The sequence below is a fragment of the Sorex araneus genome, chromosome 11 (assembly GCF_027595985.1).
Source record: "Sorex araneus isolate mSorAra2 chromosome 11, mSorAra2.pri, whole genome shotgun sequence".
NCBI lineage: Eukaryota > Metazoa > Chordata > Mammalia > Eulipotyphla > Soricidae > Sorex > Sorex araneus.
In genome coordinates, this window is record NC_073312.1 from 12,656,515 (window position 1) to 12,675,621 (window position 19,107).

The 19,107-nt window shown below is 53.3% G+C and overlaps 1 protein-coding gene across 8 annotated transcripts in view; it reads left to right on the forward strand.

Annotated features, from left to right (window-relative positions):
- The window catches only part of ABLIM1 (actin binding LIM protein 1), a 302,737-nt gene that overhangs the window by 250,473 nt on the left and 33,157 nt on the right, over positions 1-19,107 (forward strand). For all 8 annotated transcript variants that reach the window (XM_055119610.1, XM_055119611.1, XM_055119609.1 and 5 more), the window contains 4 exons: positions 3,173-3,260; positions 7,060-7,118; positions 16,841-16,918; positions 17,987-18,142. In XM_055119610.1, the coding sequence (XP_054975585.1) occupies positions 3,173-3,260; positions 7,060-7,118; positions 16,841-16,918; positions 17,987-18,142 (381 nt within the window). The remainder of the gene's footprint in view (positions 1-3,172; positions 3,261-7,059; positions 7,119-16,840; positions 16,919-17,986; positions 18,143-19,107) is intronic.

Here is a 19,107-nt window from a genome sequence, read left to right on the forward strand (position 1 = left end):
GCTTTGGTTAGAAAAATCTTTAGGCCCCAAGATTAAAACAGTCTTCGAGGCCAGAGTGATAGTACAGGGGTAGGACGGGGTAGGACATTTGCCTTGCACCCAGCCCACCCGTGTTGAATCCTCAGCATCCCATAAGGTCCCCTGAGCACGACCAGCAATAATTCCTGAGTACAGAGCCAGGTGTAACCCCATGAGCATTGCTGGGTGTGACCCAAAAAGCCTAAAAATAAAAGTTTCTGTTCTGTCTCCCCATAGCCTTGTAATTGGTTTTTGTGTAGGTTGAGCTTGGAGTCCATACCTCTCTCTAACTGGCAAACCCATTGTTCGCTCCACGAATGGAGCAATCCTTTTTCTCAACACGGCTGAAACAGCACTTTTATCAGAGATTAAACTTGCTTTTTGTGTCGGCCCGAGCTTCCTCTCTCTGCTCCACTGACTTAGTTTCTATTCCTGCACCAGCCTGGAACTTTAGTTATTTTAGCCTTAGAATAACTTTATCAGGAAAGGAAAATTCCTTTTTGTTGCTACTTTAAAAAAAAAATGCCTTTGTGCTAGTGTGCATTTCTCCTTCCACGTGAACTTAAAGAACAGCCTGCTGTTTATAGAGGAAATTCCTAAGTCTTTTTGATGGCAAAGGCTTTGCATCAATAGGTTTGTCTTACTATCTAGGTTCTTGATAATATTCAGTTTCCCCATCTAGAATTAGTGTGTGTCTATATGTCTTCTAGCCCGCAGCCAAGGTCTGTAATTTTCTTTCTGTAGATCTTACGTTCAAAGATATATTTGTTACTATTATAAACTTAATTCTATCTTCCCAGTACACCAACTCAGTTTGTATAGGTATTGAATAGAAAAATGGTTGATTTTCTTTTTACTGTAATGTTTTTTAACTTGTTACTACACTCTTCCATGACTATATCTATCTCTTTCAAAAGCAAACAAATTATCAAAGAAGTTGATGTATATGACTTGATATATTTCTTTCACTTATCATAGAGGGTAGGACTAAACCAAAGTAGAACTGGTCAAACGTTGTATTTGGTCTTATTCTACCTCTTTGTTACTGTCTTTGGGTTGTGCTCAGGACTCTGCACTCAGAAATCACTCCTGGAGGTGCCGGGAATTGAACCCAGGCTATGTGCGAGGCGAGCTGTACTGGTATTCCTACCTCTCAGTGGGAATGTTCCGGATGTTGCACCACTAACTATGGCAGCTGCACCAGATCAACTTGAAGACATGTCACTCTGCTTTCACCCTCCAGAGTAGCATGGCTTTCACTCCATCACGCATCTGATTCCTGCCTAGGGGCCTTGGTATTTTGCTTCACCTTCTCCTTGAGACCCAGACTGCTCATAGAGCTGACATCCTAGCTGGCCCACCTAGTTGTGACCTGCAGAACAACTCGTGTCAGCTTCCGGTCACTCACATTTGACCTGGGATGTCTTGAGGGATGTTGCTATTTGATGTTGACATTTCATGTGGTCCTCTCAGCTCCCAGCCGGGGCGAGGGGTGGGGAGGGGGAAGTGAAAAACTTATTTTGTGCATAACACTGTAGCACGGTAGCACTGTCATCCATTGTTCATCAATGTTCGGGCACCGGTAATGTCTCCATTGTGAGACTTGTTACTGTTTTTGGCATATCGAATACGTCACGGGTAGCTTGCCAGGCTCTGCCGTGTGGGCGGGATACTCTAGGTAGCTTGCCGGGCTCTCTGAGAGGGATGGAGAAATCGAACCCGGGTTGGCCGTGTACAAGGCAAACACCCTATCCGCTGTGCTATTGCTCCAGTCCATAACATAATAATAGTGCATAACACTATTCCTGGAATTTTCTGGCAGGCGTCCCTGATAGGATTTCATCCCTGGCTTCTACAGTTGAATCATTTCCCCTTTTCTCCACTTGATTATATCATGCACCCGCATCACTACACCCTAGCTGCTCAGCTACATTGGTGGCATTTGTGGGAGCGTGAGAAGGGTCCCAGCCCTATCTCTGGCTTCCTGTCCAGGCCTCAGAGTGCAGGGAGCAGCCTGGTACATCTCTGGGCTCATGGCACTCCCGTGCCCATCTGGGAGTAAAAGACATGACCTTGCCGTGAATTGCTAGAACGGTTTAGCCACGGAGAACATGAGTCATTTTGAGGCGCTGAGGATCTTCTGCTGTGCTGCGAATGAGAGGGGGTGATTCTGTCCGCGGGCGGGCATTTGGAGCCTGGCTCCGATGGGACTTGTCTGGAGAATTATTCCTGAGTGACATTTTTCTTCGGGGAGCTCTGCACCTCTGGTGGTGGCAGTTGTCAACTTTAGTCATAGGAAAGGCCCCAGAGTATCCTCCAGAGTCAGCCTCAGGCAGATGCCTCCTCCAGGAAGCAGTTCATGCAAGGCTTTGGCAAAGGAATGTCAGAGACTTCGTGGAAGGGAGTTTGGGGCACCTACCTGGATAACCGCTTGTGTTATAACATCCACAAGCCAAGATGAGAGTGCTCACAAGCCAAGATGAGAGCGTGGAAAGCGACCTTGGGTGGGTCACTTGATAGTATCTGTGTTTCTATTTTCAGACCCTCGTGAAGAGGGAAAGAACCTGATTGATCCGAGGGTCCTTCTCTGTTATTGCTGTTGTACAAACCACCGACCTCCAAAATCAATTTGGATATGAGTGTTTTTATTTTTTGTTATTGGTGGTGATTTATTTGTTTTGTTTGAGGGTCACACCCAGCGATGCTCAGGGGTTTCTTCTGGCTCAGCACTCAGGAATTACTCCTGGCAGTGCTGCTTTCGAGGGGTGTTGGGCGGGGGGCACCATATGGAATGCCAGGGCTGGAACCCGGTCAGCTGCAGGCAAGGCAGATGCCCTGCCCACTGCACTATGGCTCTAGCCCAGATGTTAGTATGTTTTGGGGTGGTGCTTGGGGCAGGTGGTGTGGACCCATCTCAGGGCCTGGGGTATAACTGCTGGTCATCCCAGGTGCTCACAAGCCGAGAGAAAGAGCATCTGGCACCCCTGAGAAGCAGTGTGGCAGCCGGGGGGCACTGCCCGGCCCCCTCCTCACTCAGATGGGCTGGAGGGGAGGAAGTTTGTCACTCCTTTATTCCTCCTGCCTTGGTTGCTTATCTGGGGGGTGTGGGGGCAGGAAGAAGTGGACTGACTGTCCCCTACCTCTTCTCTCGCAGGCCGGTGACAAGCATTACCATCCCAGCTGTGCACGATGCAGCAGATGCAACCAGATGTTCACAGAAGGAGAGGAAATGTATCTTCAAGGTAAGGCAGGGCGCCAGCACGCTCTCCCCAGAGGGGCGAGGGAACCTTGCTGCCACAGCGGGAATGTTGGTAGAGAAAGGGGCATTTCATTAGCTGTTAACCCCCCCGAGGTCCAACGGTAGGTGGCCCAAAAGCTGACGTCATCTCCCCCACTCCACGCTCCCCTACCCCCCATTCACCAGCCAGGGAGTCGACATGCTGGCACTGAGCACCCCCAAGGCTGTTGCCCAACCAATGTTTGGCTGCTCCGGTGAATGAACACAAGAATCAGAGTCTGTTGATATGGATCTAAGGCAAGAGAGAAAGTCAGGAAAGTCAGCCGCAGGAGCCTCCCAGCCCGCCCCAGGAAAGAGCTTCAGACACGTTCGCAGGAGAGAAAAGCATCTCTAGACACGCTACTTACTGGCTGGCCTCTTATCCCTCCCCCACCCCTCTCACCCCCATCGCCCTCCTGTAAGACTGATTTTGAGGCCACCCAGGGTGCTCTGGGCTTTCAGGGAGAAGGAAGGGTCCTGTTTGGTGGCTTATCTGGGCGTATCACCCCATTACAGTGGCAGAGACTGAGAGAGAGGGAGAATAGACCCACAGTCCTTGGAAGTAAAATGCAAAAGTTGACAGTGGCAAGGAAATTCGCCATTCAATTTTTTTTTTAATGAGAATCATTTTGAGACATGTCCCCACTGTATAACCATGATTTGGTTTTTTTTATCTCTAAAATTCCAAAGCTTCTCGGAGAGATGTTAGCAGGAGGAGTCTCTTCCCGTCCAACAGCACCATCTGTGCAAGCATTTTGCTATTTTTAGCTGAAATAAAGAGTCATTAGTCAGACAAGGGCTTGTCAGTAAAATTAGCAAGAACCATAACAGCGATTGCTCGTTCCGTTTGGCTAATTACCGGGTCTCAGCCGCCTCTGTCTGTCATTTCTTCGTTTCTCTTTGCATATAACACTGTGTATTTTTAATGAATGGTTTGCTTTGATCTCAGTTTTGTTTTCATGCAACTAAGGAAAGTGTACAGAAATGAGTACTACGGCGAAACCTTGGCTATTCCCATCACACCCTTTTAGCAGGTGGAGGGTCTCTCCTGAGAAGTCATGACTTTAAAAAAAAAAAAAAGTCACTGAAATTTAAAGGCATTTAAAAGCCAAGTGGCAAATGTCCCAAAGCACGTTCTCCCATGGGCTTTCTGGGGTCCGCATGCCCCAGGGCAGGCCGGGAGGTTGCAGCAGGCAGGTAGCCCCTTGTACTTTATCGGGGAGCAGATTTCTTCTTTGCCGGGTCTCCTGGCGTTTGTTTTCCACTGGAGTGCGTCAGTCTCAGAGCCCCCAACGCCCTGACACCCGGATGCACGTCAGCCCTGCGTCCGCGGAGGGCGCAGCTTACTGGCCGTCCTGCACGTTCTCAGGGCTCTGGAAGCCTCAAGCTGTGACAAACACAGCACGTGACCGTAGGACAAACAAACAGCTCGGCCAGGCCAGTAGGCGGGCGGCACTCGGAGTCCCAGAGCTGGTGGCACGTTTCTGCTGGAGGGAGCCTCCCAGCCCCCTCCGCCTGGCCTCTGGTCACTTCCCTGAGCAGGTTCATCCCAGTCGCCACCCACCGTCTCTCTCCGTCTTCGAGGACTCACCTCTGGCGGATGTTGTGGCTCAACGTGCAAACTGGTTTGCGTTCTGGCTCCAGCCTCTGCAGAAGGTTCCAGCACAGGCTGCTCCCAGCCGGCCTGGCCCCATCATACGGGAGGATTTCCTGTGCTTTGCTAGCTGGCCCCAGAGTCATTGTTAGTGCACCAGAGAATGTGTGTCTGCTGGATTTTGTTTGCTTTCTTTCCTTTCCTTTTTTTTTTTTCGGTTCTGGGTGAAAGCAGCTAGAAATGATTGTTAAGCAGGGATTGTGTGTATCCTGATAAAAAGCTTTTTTTATTATTATTATTGTCACAAATTTAGCTCAGTGGAAAAAAGTCATTTCCAAGTTTCTTGAATCTGGTGGCTTTGCAAGATTTTCCAGTGCTACTTGAAGAGATAAAGATCGAAGCCATGAGAGGCGTGTAGAAAGTCTGAGTTGCATACTGATCCGTTACACGGATAGCACTTAAGCCCTGATTGCAACTTAGTAACAGTTTTTGCATAGATCGTTTTATTTTGGAATTTTCTTCTGTCCATCCCCACACTTGAATATCTCCTTCCATGAGCATCAGATGTACAGGAAGTCTTACCCAGAAGCATGTAAATGGTTCATATTATTACCTAGACACACAGGCTTATAGACACCTTAGAGATAGGTGGGTGCTGTGATGTGGAACCAACCATCCATGGAAGTAGCTCATATTCTGAGAAACTGGACCACTGTCCCTGCCACCAGGAAGGGAACTTCAAGTAGACGCTTCCCTGATTTAACAGAATTTTTTTCCTTCATGAGTAAAAAAGAAACATTTGGATTTGGAAAATAATTTTCAACTTTTTTTTCCCCCAGTGGACTTAGTGTCCCTGATCTGCATCGCTGGGTCATGGGATTCACACACGAGTCAGTGAGTCTCACTTCTGAACCTTCCAGAGACTGACCTAGAGTCGCTTTCACGGCCCCCAACCCAACTGCTTGGTTGTTTGTCATGTAGTAGAAACACGGTTCGTGGCTTCTGTTTCTGTAATCAAGCGCAGCCTGGGTGGAGAAAGCATGCAGACCGCGCTTTGAAAGGTTAGCGACGGACTGTCCATATTGTTTTCCAGAAAGGCTGGACCAGTCGGAATTCCCACCAACAGTGAAAGAGCATCCCTTTTTCCCCACATCCACGCCAGCACTGGTTGCTTTTGTTCTTTTGAATGTGTGCCAGTCTCTATGGTGTAAGATGACTAGAAATTGAGCTTTCATATGACCCCGCAATACCACTTCTGGGAATATATCCTGAGAATGCAAAAAAAGCACAGTAGAAATGACATCTGTACTTATATATTCATTGCAGCACTGTTCATAATAGTCAAAATCTAGAAATGACCCAAGTGCCCTAGAACAGATGACTACACAATGGAATACTATGCAGCTGTTAGGAGAGATGAAGTCATGAAATTTGCTTATAAATGGATAGACATGGAGAGTATCATGCTAAGTGAAATGAGTCAGAAAGAGAGGGACAGACATAGAAGGACTGCACTCATTTGTGGAGTATAGAATAACATCACATGAGGCTGACACCCAAGGACAGTAGATACAAGGGCCAGGAGGATTGCCCCATAGCTGGAAGACTGCTTCATGAGCAGAGGGGAGAAGGCAGATGGAATAGAGAAGGGATCACTAAGAAAATGATGGCTAGAGGAACCAGTTAGGATGGGAGATGCATGTCGAAAGTAGATAATGGACCAAACATGATGACCTCTCAGTGTCTGTGTTGCAAGCCATAATGCCCAAAAGTAGAGAGAGAGTATGGGGAATATTGTCTGCCATGGAGGCAGGGGGAGGGTGGGAAAGGGGGGGTATACTGGGGATATTGGTGGTGGGGAATGTGCACTGGTGGAGGGATGGATGTTTGATCACCGTGTGATTATGACCCAAACATGAAAGCTTGTAATTATCTCACAGTGATTCAATAAAAATATTTTTTAAAAAAGAAAGGCTATCGACGGGCTTTTAGAAAAACAGCGGGAGCCAAGAATGAACTGGCTCTTGCCCGGAGGTGGTCTAAGTTGACAGCCGTTCCGTCGAGTGCTTTGATAACCGGCTGGTTGGTGGACCCACCCTCACACTTGGCCCTGTGATGTGGTGAGGGTGGGCTGAGCCTGGACACAGCCTCTCTCTGTGGTTTCTTGCAGGTTCCACCGTGTGGCATCCCGACTGTAAGCAGTCCACGAAGACGGAGGAGAAGCTGCGGGTAAGGACCAGGCAGAGCTGGGGGTGCCCGAACCACAGGTCAGGACTCGGGGCCGAGAGCAACATTCCCGGGGCTGCCTTGTGCATGGCAGGACTTGGCCATGACTGTTTCCCCCGCCCCCCATCGCAGCAGGTTATTTCTGTCCGGGGACGAGGTTCGCTCCTTCCTCACCTCGGTTGTAAGTTTTGTTCCCAAGCGCTTGTGTTAGACCACGGGCAGCTCACCTGGCCCTCGGGAAAGCGTTCAAGGGAAAACATCAGATGCAGATGTGAAGAGATCTGGGTCTTACACAGAGGCCGCTCCGCCGGCTGTTTCTGTACGTAGTCCAGAGGGCACCGTTCCAACCCAAATTCTGCTTCCATGACTCCCCTCTCGACAAGCCCCCCGGCCTCCGAACACCGGAGACGGGAATGAGGAGCCCAGCTGTGTCGAGCTCGGCAACAGACATTTGGGATGGTTTTCTCACTTCGCTCCTAGGTGACATCAAAACGTTCTAGTAATCCTAGAAAACATGAGCGGAGGGGCCCGAGGCTCGCGCCGCCTCCTGGCTCCCCCTCCAAGTCTTCTCTGGAAGTCTGTCCAGTTCTCGGAACAAGCCCAGATGACAGTGTTTTATGAGCTGTGCGCAGTTGTGAGGTCACGGCCGTGACCCCGCATCTCAGCTAGATGCTCCCCCCAGCACTGCAGTGCCAACCCTATGGGGGCCTTTAGCAGACTGGTTCCCAGCCCCCCCACACACACACACTCACACACACACACACACACATACACACACTGAGCTGAGTGGTTCCCACGGAAAAAAAATGGGGCTGGCTGTACTCCACAGAGAGTCACCGGGAACAGGGCGGCCTGGATTGGTCTTCGAGGCCTGACTCAAAGTGTGGTATGATTTCTTGTTTGTTGCGGGTAGCAGGCCTCTGCAGCTCTGCACGCCTCCCTGGCCACAGCTCTGCTCAGTGGGGCCTGTCGCTACATGTCCCCAGCAAAGGGATGACTCTGTTACAGAGAAACGATCAACAAGACCCATGTGTGCACATGCCCGTGGGCAGACACACACACACACACACACACACCATGGGAATAATAACCTTTCGCCCCCCCCCCCCAAGGTCTTTCTTTATTCTCTTCCATGAAACCTCTCTACTCCCAACGACGTATTTTCCTTGGGATATCTTTTATGAAACGCCAGAACATGGAAGATAATCCTTGTCATTTCCAACCCAAGAATGCAACATTCTCAGCAGTGTTTGGGGATACAGCCTGGCCCCGAAACCACCCAAATAGTTGTAGTGGGGTGTGCTCTCTCTACAGAATTGACTTTACTTTTTTTGGATAATTGTTTTTCCTTCATCCCTGATGGAGCCAGTTGGGAGCAGAGAGGAATGCTGATGAGGCCAGACTGATGGGAACATGTCTCGTCTTCAGAAGGAAGGATTTGAGTTTGCAGGTTGTTACCAAAATGGCTTTCTCAAAAAACAAACAAACAAAAAAATTTTAAGAAATCAACTCTCTCGATCATATCTTGGTGGAACTCTCTGGATAAGGATATGAAAACAGTGAATTCTGGCCAAGAGGAGCTGTTGTTTTCTTCCTCCCGTGCAGCTTGCCAGAGTGGCAGAAGCTCCCACAGCCAGCGGCTAGCACTTGGGCGGTCAGTCTAGAACTGGACTCACCCCCTCTGGAGGCTGATGGTTCTGAGGTGACATGGCTCCACGAAAGGGCGGTTCTGTTGCACCCCAAGTGGGGCACGTGCTGATTGGCTGGTGGAGCTGAAGGGAAACTGGTTTTGAAAGAGGGAATAAATCTGAGGCTCTCTTAAGGGTGTGTCTACACATCACAACACCCTGGGCCAAGATTCTGAGCCCTCTCACTGGCTGTCACTTCAGCCGTTTCCATAGCAAATGAAAAATGTTGCAAGAACTTCTCAGCACCACCCCCCAACACAGAGAGAGAGAGAGAGAGAGAGAGAGAGAGAGAGAGAGAGAGGGAGGGGAGGGAGAGAGAGAACAGGCCACGTTGGTGGTGTTTCAGAGCTCAGAGAGAGAGAGAGAGAGCAGGCCATGTTGGTGGCATTTCAGAGCTCAGAGAGGGGGGGGAGAGAGAGAGAGAGAGAGAGAGAACAGGCCACATTGGTGGTGTTTCAGAGCTCTGAGGGCCTTGCAATAAGATTCCCAACTGGCCTCCTGTGGGCTTCCTAGAATCCGTGGAAATGAAGAGCCGGGTTGGAACCCGGGTGGTGCCTGTGTTTATGTCAAGACCAGGCTTTGACATGGAGATCCAGCGCGCGCGCACACACACACACACACACACACACACACACACACACACACACACACACACACACACACACACACGCAGGCACGCACAAGCACACGCACACGCGCCCGCCAGCTAAGTAACGCCCCTTGATATTTCCCCACCAAATCAGCCTTCTCTTAGGACCCGGTTTTGTCTTTGTAGTGCTGACTCGAGGCTCTTTCTTTGCTCACTCTTCCCTCTCTCCATGTTTCACGGCAGCCACCAATCATCCATCGCTCCTCGTCTGATTTCTTTTACCCCAAAAGCCTGATTCGACGCACAGGCCGGTCTCCGTCTCTGCAGGTTGGCACCGTGTCTGCGCTGCAGCGGTGTGCACTGCGGCGGGCACCGCTGGCTGCCGCGGGCCCCGGGCTCTGCCGCTTTGCCTCCCCACGAAGCAGCCCGCAGCTAATGTCCGTAGTAGATGCTGTCTCACCCGCAGACTGCTTCTCACGTTCGCGTTCTGGCCGCTTTCCTCTCTGACTGTGTTTCCTCGTAGAGTAGTGGCTGAAGCGTAGACTTCCTCCCCTCGGCCCCAGGTCCACAGACTGGTTCACGGAACAGATACTTGCCAGGCATCTGGGGGCCGCCCGGGACAGGATGCTGTGGATTGAGACTCAGAGAAGAATAAAGGCAGATGAGGCGGGAATGGGGCGGGGGGAGGCCCTTGACACCCCCACACCACACACAGGTGCGCACACACACACACACACACACACACAAAGCACTACTAGATGAGTCTGGGAACCCCCTGGTACCAGCCCTGTTTTACAAAGGCAAACAGAGAGATGATTCTGGAATGGTGTCGGAACCAAGCACCAGTTATGGAGCGCAGAGATGTTGTTCTTGACCACGGCAGGGGAGAGAAAGGAGTCTCGGGACATTCCCTGGAGATGCACGTGACTTCTGAGTTGGACAGTGGAGAACTGGATGAAATTTGAGTGTGTGGAGGTGGCGAGGAAGGGGTGAGCCATGAGGGGCCCTTAGGAGTATGGGGAGAAGCAGTGTGTGGGTGAGGCTGGGGGGGGCTCGAAAGTGGGGGGGAGGCCCAGAAGGCCAAGCACAGCCCTGCAGAGATGGGCTCGCATACAAGTGCTCCCCCGAAGGATCCGCTGCGGGAGCCCCCATTTCCGTCGGCCGGGTGGAGAGACCCTCCCGAGGGGAGCAACTTTCCCAGGGGTACCCCACCAGTGAACAAAAGAGCTTTAATGTGTGTCCTTTCTGCTTGTACCCCAAGGGGTGATGAGGAAGAAATGCGGGGTGTCCGAAGGGGACGGTCACTTTCCTTGGGGTGCAGATGTTGGAGGGAGAGAGCAGGCCCCCAGCACCCTACTTGGGCACCCAACAGTGCCTCCATCGTCAGCTTCCCAGGTGGGCAGCGGGCAGGAGGCAGTGGACCCCGCCCACCTTGACTTCCTTTGGGGGCCTCTGAGCATCCATTGACAGGTGGGCCTGCCAGCCCCAGAGGGACCGTCCATGGCTGCCTCTCTGTCCCGTGAGACCCACTGCAGACCTCAGCCCCGCCTCCCACCGGCACTGTCCAGGCGGGGAGGAGCTGGCGCTGGGCTTCGTTTCAATGAAAACTTGGCTGATGCGAAGGACGGACTCTCGAGCTTGAGAGTGGACCGGAGCTCTGTAGACATCGCCCGCCCAGTGTGTCTGCACACGGGGCCTGAGGCAGCCTGGGGCTGGCACAGGGGGCAGAGAAGCCTCCCAGACCCACTCCTCCCGAGTGGGGAATTCCAGGCAGCGGGTACCTAGCACGGGCCTGGCATCTGGGCTCCGCACCGGCTTGGATTTGCCCTCTGGGCTGCTGGCTCCACCCGCCCGAGCTCGGGGGGCCGAGATTTCAGAGGCAGCAGGGAGTGAGCCTTGGGGTTCAGAGAAGCGGTGATCGGCCCCCGCTGCAGGCGGGGCTCACTCAGCATCGCCACCTCTGCTTGGCAGGAAGCCGCCTTGCCCAGGGTCTCCCCCCGCCCGCCCGCCCGCCCCCCACGAGTCAACTGTGACTCAAATGGTGTCTCGGCTGGTTTGCCAAAGGTCAGATCCAAGCAGGGTGTTTTCAGAACCTGAAAAATACTGAGTGGGATTTTTTTTCCGCCCCCAGCGGGCCCTGGAGCCTTCCGTTTAGGAGATCTGCGGACCCTGCAGGCGCGTGGTGGGTTGGGAGAAGCAGGAGGGCCTGTTTTTAGTCACTTCACTCCTGCTCGCCCGTTGTTCCGGAGTGACATCTGGTTCCCATCACCCGGCCGTAGACGTGCGCGAGGTCCATGCTTCCCCCTCGCACCCACGACGCTACAGGATCAGGAATCCCTTCATCCGCTGACCTTTGAAAGACGACTCCCCCAAGCCCCCAGGAATCACGAACCGGCCCAAACAGCCCAGTTCTCAGTCTCGGGCACTACTTCACTCCTGGAACGTCTCTGACGCAGGGAGAACTCCCGGCCCCAGACGAGCAACAGCGTCTTTGGGTGTCGGCTGACCTGGCCGCGGCCTTGCGGGCACCAGGACTATTCTGTACCCAGAAGAATCCCTGGGTTTGTGGCCGGGGAGAGTCAGATTTATGGGAAGAAAGGCTTCGTATCATTCATTCGTTCCTCTTCCGGAGCCGCCCCTTCCCTCTTGCCTGACTCACCGGCAAGGGCAAGTGATGAGAATAGGAATCCCAAAGCCGAAACGTCTGCAGCGTGGGCTCCCCTCGGAGGAGTCTTGTCCCAACGAGACGGCTGTCGGCCAGATGGACGCTGACCACGTGTCCTCCGTCTCGTTCTTCACTGGGGCAAAGCTCGGGCAGCCGAGGGTGTGAAACTAACCCAGCATGAGCCACTGGCTTCTGTTCTAAACGGGGGCTGCCTCGGAGGGAAAGCATGAGCATGGGGGCATCCCCCAAAACGGGCCTGAGGGGGTTTCCCTTTGGAAGCTGACAGTCACTCCTTAGGATGTGTGTGCTTTGCCGGGTGCCCGCCAGGCCTGCGTTGTCTGAGCCAATCGTTGTGTTGTAGCAGTGTCCCCCAAGCACACGCTGCCTTGCGCCCAGCCTTCCTTCTCTGGATTCTCCTTGGTGTGTCTGTACAATAGGGGGAGGACATAGAAGGCTGCCGTCCAAGGTGAAGGCTGTCGGTGGACGCGGATGGTCTGGAGGAGGAGTGTGTGTCCACGTGCAACCCCCCCAAACGCCTCTTCCTCACAGATTCGGTTCCCCTCACTCCTGACTGAGTAGTAAACTTCCAGTGTAGACAGATATTAAAAGCACTCCTGGGGCTGGAGCGATAGCCCAGCGGGTAGGGCGTTTGCCCTGCACGTGGCTGACCCAGGTTCGATTCCCAGCATCCCGTATGGTCCCCTGAGCACTGCCAGGAGTGAGTCCTGAGTGCAAAGCCAGGAGTAGCCCCTGTGCATCGCCGGGTGCGAGCCAAAAAGCAAAAAATAATAAATAAAATGATGCAACGGGATGACAGTGATACAGTGACGGTGAAAAAGAAAAATAAGTAAGTTAATAAAAGCACTCCTGCCAACTCTTGTCCAGCAAGTGTCCACCCAGAGCGTAGGGTGGGTACTGTCCACTCAGCAGCCCTCACTCTCAGGCGCCAGCCCCATTATCTCAGTAGCGCCCCCCGCCCGTGTTCACGCCATCAGTACAACGAGGGTGCCCGAAGCTTCTCTGTAGAGCATGGCTTGGGGTGAATGCAAAGTCGATGAAGGCGCTATAGCCCCCCCTCTACCCCCACCCGTCCTCCTGGTGATGAGGGCCGCAGGGCCAGCCCTGGACTTTGCAGCGTTCTCCTAGGAGGGGGCTGGCCTGTGTGATGGCCCGTTGGGCGTCCATGCACAGTGTGTCTCTGCTTCCTCTCCCCCCGGTAAGTGTCTCGGTGGCCCAGGTCGGAAGAGCCGAGTGGAAACTTTATAGGTAGGATCTCGGCCGTGGAATCCTCTTTCTGAGGCGGCACCTGCTGCATGGAAGCGCAGGGGGGCAGATCAACCAGGGGCCCCCCGTCGGCCGGTGGGGGCGTTTAGAAGGTTTTCTGAGCAGGGTTTCACGCAGGAAACAGAGACCTGTATTTCTAAGTCTCTCCTTCGAGGCGTCCAAGGCCAATTTTTCCCCCTTCCCTGTTGGCCTTTGGGACTTCTCTTTGTTGTTTTTTTAAGAGGACAATTTCAAACCTGTGTGTTTTGAAATCAGATGTGAGGATGTAAAGTCAATGCCAGGCAGCTTCCCCTCTCCTCCTCACACCCGAGAAAGGCCTAAAGTCTCTACTTAATCTCAACGGCAAAAGCTTGGGGTAGAGAGTCTGCAGACCTCCCTGCATCTGCCGTGTCCTTTCCCCACTCCCTTCTCACTGGTTCATTCATTTCCCTATTTATTTATTTTTGGCACATTTTCAACAGATTTTATCTTTTATTATTTTTTAAAATAAATTTATCTACCAAATCACCATGAGAGCAGTTAAAACAAAGCTTTCAGGTTTAAATCTTGGTGATACAATGGTGAAACACCCATCCCTTCACCAGTGCACATGTTTTACCACCAAAAACCCCAGTATACCCCCCATCCCTCTCCCTACCTGTGTGGCAGATGATTTCCACATTACTCTCTCTCTACTTTGATTACATTCAATATTTTGACACCAGACCCGCCATTATTATTTGGGATTTTACCCCAACACTCAGGTCTGCCGAAAAGGCAACATTAGACAATTTGTTTTCTATTGCCGATTATGAATAGCATATGATGTCGCACGGCCGACATTCTGAAATTCTAACAATTAAATCTGGAGAGATTTCTGCCAAAAGCCGCTGGGTTCCGAGATTTGTTTCTGAGCCTCTGGGATCATGGCCGTCAAGCCGCCTGATTAGGAGTCAGAGAGGCCGTCCATGGGCGGCGACTCAGGGTCTCATTGGGGTGGGCCATTCATTTCCTTATTTGGCCTAAGATAACATCAGAAGAAACACCCAGTGAACAACCTGCTTTCAGGAGAGGAGCATCTAGAGAAGTGGGGGCCCTTGCGTCTGCCTTTGGTAGCTTCCCCACAGGGGCCCTTTTCCCGCTGTAGCTCAAAAGCAGCCTCACCTGTCTGCAGACATATTTGAACTCATCTTCATTTGTAATAGAGGCAAGAGAGCAGCTTTGCTCCTCACAGCCACTCCTGGAAGATGTCAGAATGAAGTTGGTGAGCTCTTTGATGGCCATAGACGCCAGTCCTTCTTCTCTGGGCCACCGTGCATACCCTGGCCACCCGAAGAGCTGAAGACTTCCGCTAAATAATTATACATGAGGACCCATTGTGGACTTACGGGCTCCCAGTCAAACTGGGTAACAGCCCGGTGGGGCGAAGCTAACGTGAATGGCAGAGATGAAGTTATCTGTGGGGTTAGAGAGCGGGAAAGCACGTCAGTACCCGGTGGCTTTTGAGGTTCAATTTCCATGTGAGTGGTTGGACCGCACGTCAGAGAAAGTTCTGTGCCTCCTTAGGGCACGTCAAGTCACCTCGGGGCACCTACGACAAGTACAGTTTCAGTAGCGGGAGCATAGCTCCGAGGAGGAAGGGGTGCTGTTCAGAATTGGCAGGAAAGGCAACACGTTGCACTTGTTGAAATCCAACGTGTTTGGGAAGCTAGGTGCTTAGAATCAGAAAGCAAAATTCTAATTATTCGAGATGAAATTGCACACCCGACCCCCACCCTCGCCCCCCGCCCCCCAGTAAATAGTCACTGTCACTGTCATTCCATTGCTCATCGATTTGCTCGAGCGGGCACCAGTAACGTCTCCATTGTAAGACTTGTTGTTACTGTTTTTGGCATATCGAATACACGCACTTGCCAGGCTCTGCCGTGCGTGTGGGATACTCTCAGTAGCTTACCAGGCTCTCCGAGAGGGATGGAGGAATCGAACCCGGGTTGGCCGCATGCAAGGCAAACGCCCCACCCACTGTGCTATCGCTCAGATCCCCAAGAAATAGTAGTCAATTTTAATTGTAAGTGTAGCAGTTTTTTGAAAGGGACAGACTTTTGCCCCCTACTGGTGGAGCAGGTACACGGGGGGTGGGGGGGAAGTCCCGAGAGACTGTGGCAAAAGCCCGGAGCAGTGTTGGAGCCGCTAAAACCTTATGCACCCGGGGCTCAGGACACCCCAAGCCAGGACTGCTCTGACCATAAGGCGGGTCCGTGCAGGCAAAGTTCCAGAGCCGGGACCTCAGCTGGAGGAAGCAGAAGCACACTGGAGAGTCTCAGGAGAGGGCAGCTCGGTCAGCTGCAGGTGGGACGTGCCTGAGTTCTGAGGGGGTAGCTGCGGGGGTCCTGGCTGGGTGGTTCACACCGGAAGGAGGTGAGCTGGCCTGGCCGGGAAGTCCCGCCCTGTCATCACCCCTCTCACACCCCGGTTCTCTGAGCATGTAGGCTCGAGACCAGCCCTGTCCTGCTGTCCTGTCAGCAGCTGACCGTCACTCGGCCAGCTTCAGTGCAAGTCGTGTAACTGCAGGACTGGGAGGGGTCTGCTGGCCCCCGACTAAGCATTTCTTTTGGCCTCGGGGCCACACCTGGGCGTGCGCTCTGCGTGTGCTGGGTCCCTGAGCCAGCTGCCCCGCTGACTGTTTCTGCAGAGACAGGACAGTCTGGTTCTTTCCCAGTAAGGCCTCCCAGGATAACCCCGGCCTCGAGCACAGGGAGAAGACCACAAGCCTTGTGACGGGGCTGCGGGGTTGCCAGGGAGCCCCCATGATATCACGAATCCAGGCCGCACAAAACCAAATGGTGCCACCAGGGAAGGAAGACAGGTGTGACCGTGAGATACGGGACTGTAAGTAGGGCAGCCACTCAGCATGGACGGCCGGGGCGGACTCTGGGGGGCTCGAAGACAAGACTCGGAGGGAAAGAACCAAGCAGGGTGGACAGGTCAGAGCACTGCAAGGATACGGACCCCAGGGCAGCCAGCTCGGGGGGGGGTCCTCAGCTGCTGGGGCCAGAAGAGAGACAGGACATGGTCGTGAGGCCCCGAGAGTGGGCACTGGAATGGACACTGCAGGCCCGAGCCGGGGAGTGATGGCTCAGACAATGTACCCCAGAGACTTGCGGCCGAAGGGTGGCAGGGGATGGCAAGAAGCAGGGACCCCCAGGGACACAGCGGGGACCCCCAGGGACACAGCGCCTACCCAGGGCTAGCAGGAAGGCAGGACCCCGGCCGTGGAGAAGCAGAGGGGAGACACGTGTCCCAGGCAGGGCCCCGAGGTCTTGGGGGAGGAAGAGAAGGGCAAAGGCGAAGCCCCCGGATGCACGGCTCGTCCTCCTCACGCTCTGCCTCTGTTCCTCGAGACTGTTTCTCCTTCCGCAGAAACGTCCCAAGCGTGTGCTTTTCCTTAAGTCTTAGCCCCGCTGAGGAACTCGGAAGCCGGGGCCTCTCGAGAACTCACAGGTGGACGTTTCTTTTCCAGCCCACCAGGACTTCCTCCGAAAGCATTTACTCCAGGCCGGGCTCCAGCATCCCCGGCTCCCCTGGGCACACCATTTACGTAAGTGATGACATCGTGAGCAGGGGGAGGGCTCTCCGGGCATAGCGGGGCAGAGCGCGAATCCAAGGCAGACACTAAGCCTCGGGGCTTCTCCTGTGAGGAGACTCCGGTCTCGTTTGTTTGTTTGTTTGTTTGTTTGTTTTTTGCTTTTTTGGGTCACACCCAGTGATGCTCAGGGGCCACTCCTGGCTCTGCACTCAGGAATCACTCCTGGCAGTGCCTGGAGGACCATATGGGAAGCCGGGGATTGAACCCGGGTCAGCCGCATGCAAGGCAAACGCCCTACTCACTGTGCTATCGCTCCGGCCCCAACTCCTGTCTCGTTTGCTCCCTCAGCCCTGTCAGCTGTTTCCTTCAGGTGATTAAAGGTTGGCGTCGCTGGGTTCACCCATGCAAATGAAGGTGATGTGTAAAAATGCAGTGATCAGAGGTTTAAAAAGAAATATGGTGCCTGCTGACATCTAGACTTTTGGCTACATTAAATTTAATATTTTGTAATGCTGATATTGAGCATTCTTAAGTTCTGCCACAAAGACATTCTATCATTTGATTCATTGAGCCTGTTTTTAGGACTTAGGGAGGATGTTTTGGATCCACGATTTGAGCTTTTCCTTTGATGCATTAAATTTAAGAAGTTCTGGGGCCAGAGAGCTAGTCCAGGGGATAAGGCACCTGCCCGGCATGCAGTCGACGACCCGGGTTTGATCCCTGGCATTCCCCCGGGCCCCCCCAAGCACTGCAAGGAGTGATTCCCGAGTGCAGAGCCAAGAGCAAACCCTGAGCACTGCTGGGTGTGGCCCCCAGGAAAACTTTAAGAAGAATTTCTGCAGGTTTATAGATTCTGACTCAGTGAATTTAGTGTAGCTTTATCCTTAAGCTCTTGGAGACTTTTAAAAACCATGAGTAACCTATGAGGTAAGCGGAATTGTTCTGAGGCCCGTAACCTAAGCAAGCCAGGGTTCTATTTATTTGTCGAGTCTTTTAAAGCCGCCGAGGAAGTACACTCAGCATAGCCCCCCACCGGACCGAGACTGCAGCGTCATAGTTCTTCCTGTTTAACTTCTCCAGGCAAGAGTGGACAACGAAATCCTGGACTATAAGGACTTAGCAGCCATCCCCAAGGTCAAGGCGATTTATGACATTGAGCGTCCAGATCTCATTACCTACGAGCCCTTCTACACTTCGGGCTATGAGGACCGGCAGGAGCGGCAGAGCCAGGGAGAGGTAACTTGCTGCCGTCCGCCGACTCGACTCGCCTTCCTCTCTCACGTGTGTCAGAACCGCTGAGGCGGCTCTCCCGGGGGCTTTGCCCTCTGCGAAGCCCCTTTCACTTCTCCCGACCCTCATGCAGTGGAAAAAGAGCAGTCTGACCCCCGCAGACTCGGGCGAGCTGAGTGAGCGACGGCCAGGTTCCAAGGCAGTGGAGCCCCCTTCCTGGGTGGGGAGGGTGACCCTGCCAAGGAGAGTCTGGGAGCTGGGCGGAGGGCAAGGTGTGGGGGCCTTGTCGGGGGACGGCCCTGTCGGGGGACAGGCTAGAATAGTCCCAGAGCGTGTCAGGAGAGAGAGCGTACACCCTCCGTGGGGACAGCTACAGTTTTCATGATTAGGACGTGGCAGGGATAGTGAAGTCCTGGGGCTGCCAGGCCACCACTGGGGTCGGATCAGATGACCCGGGCGAATCCCAGGGACCCACACTCTGCAGGTGTGACTTTGACCCGGTGACAACCCTGGGGAACCAAGTGTCCCCACCTGTCAACCCACGAGGCTAGAGGCTCCTCATGCACGCTTATCCGGTCAGGCAGCTCGCAGAGGCCAGAGGGGGATGGGTGTCGGCGGCTTCAGTGGCCCTCTCTCTCCCAACTCAGGGGTCCAGAGGTTGGACCCGAGCCTCGGGCCCCGCAGGTCTGTCCACCCAGCTCTCCAGGCTCAGGGCTCCCGGCTGTCTTATTCAACCCAAAAGTTGAAAAGTCTTTTTCAACTTTTTCCCTTCTATTAATTTTTAATAGGGGCTACACCCAGCAGTGCTGGTGCAGGAATAGGGGGTCCACGCTCTGATGCTCAGTCCTGGGTGGGTGGGGTGGGGGTGGGGGGCTTTCAGGCCTGGTGATTCGGTGCCCAGGCCTGCAGATGTTTCACAGCCACCAGGACCACCCCCCGGTGACGCTGGGAATCAAACTCGGAGCCTTTCG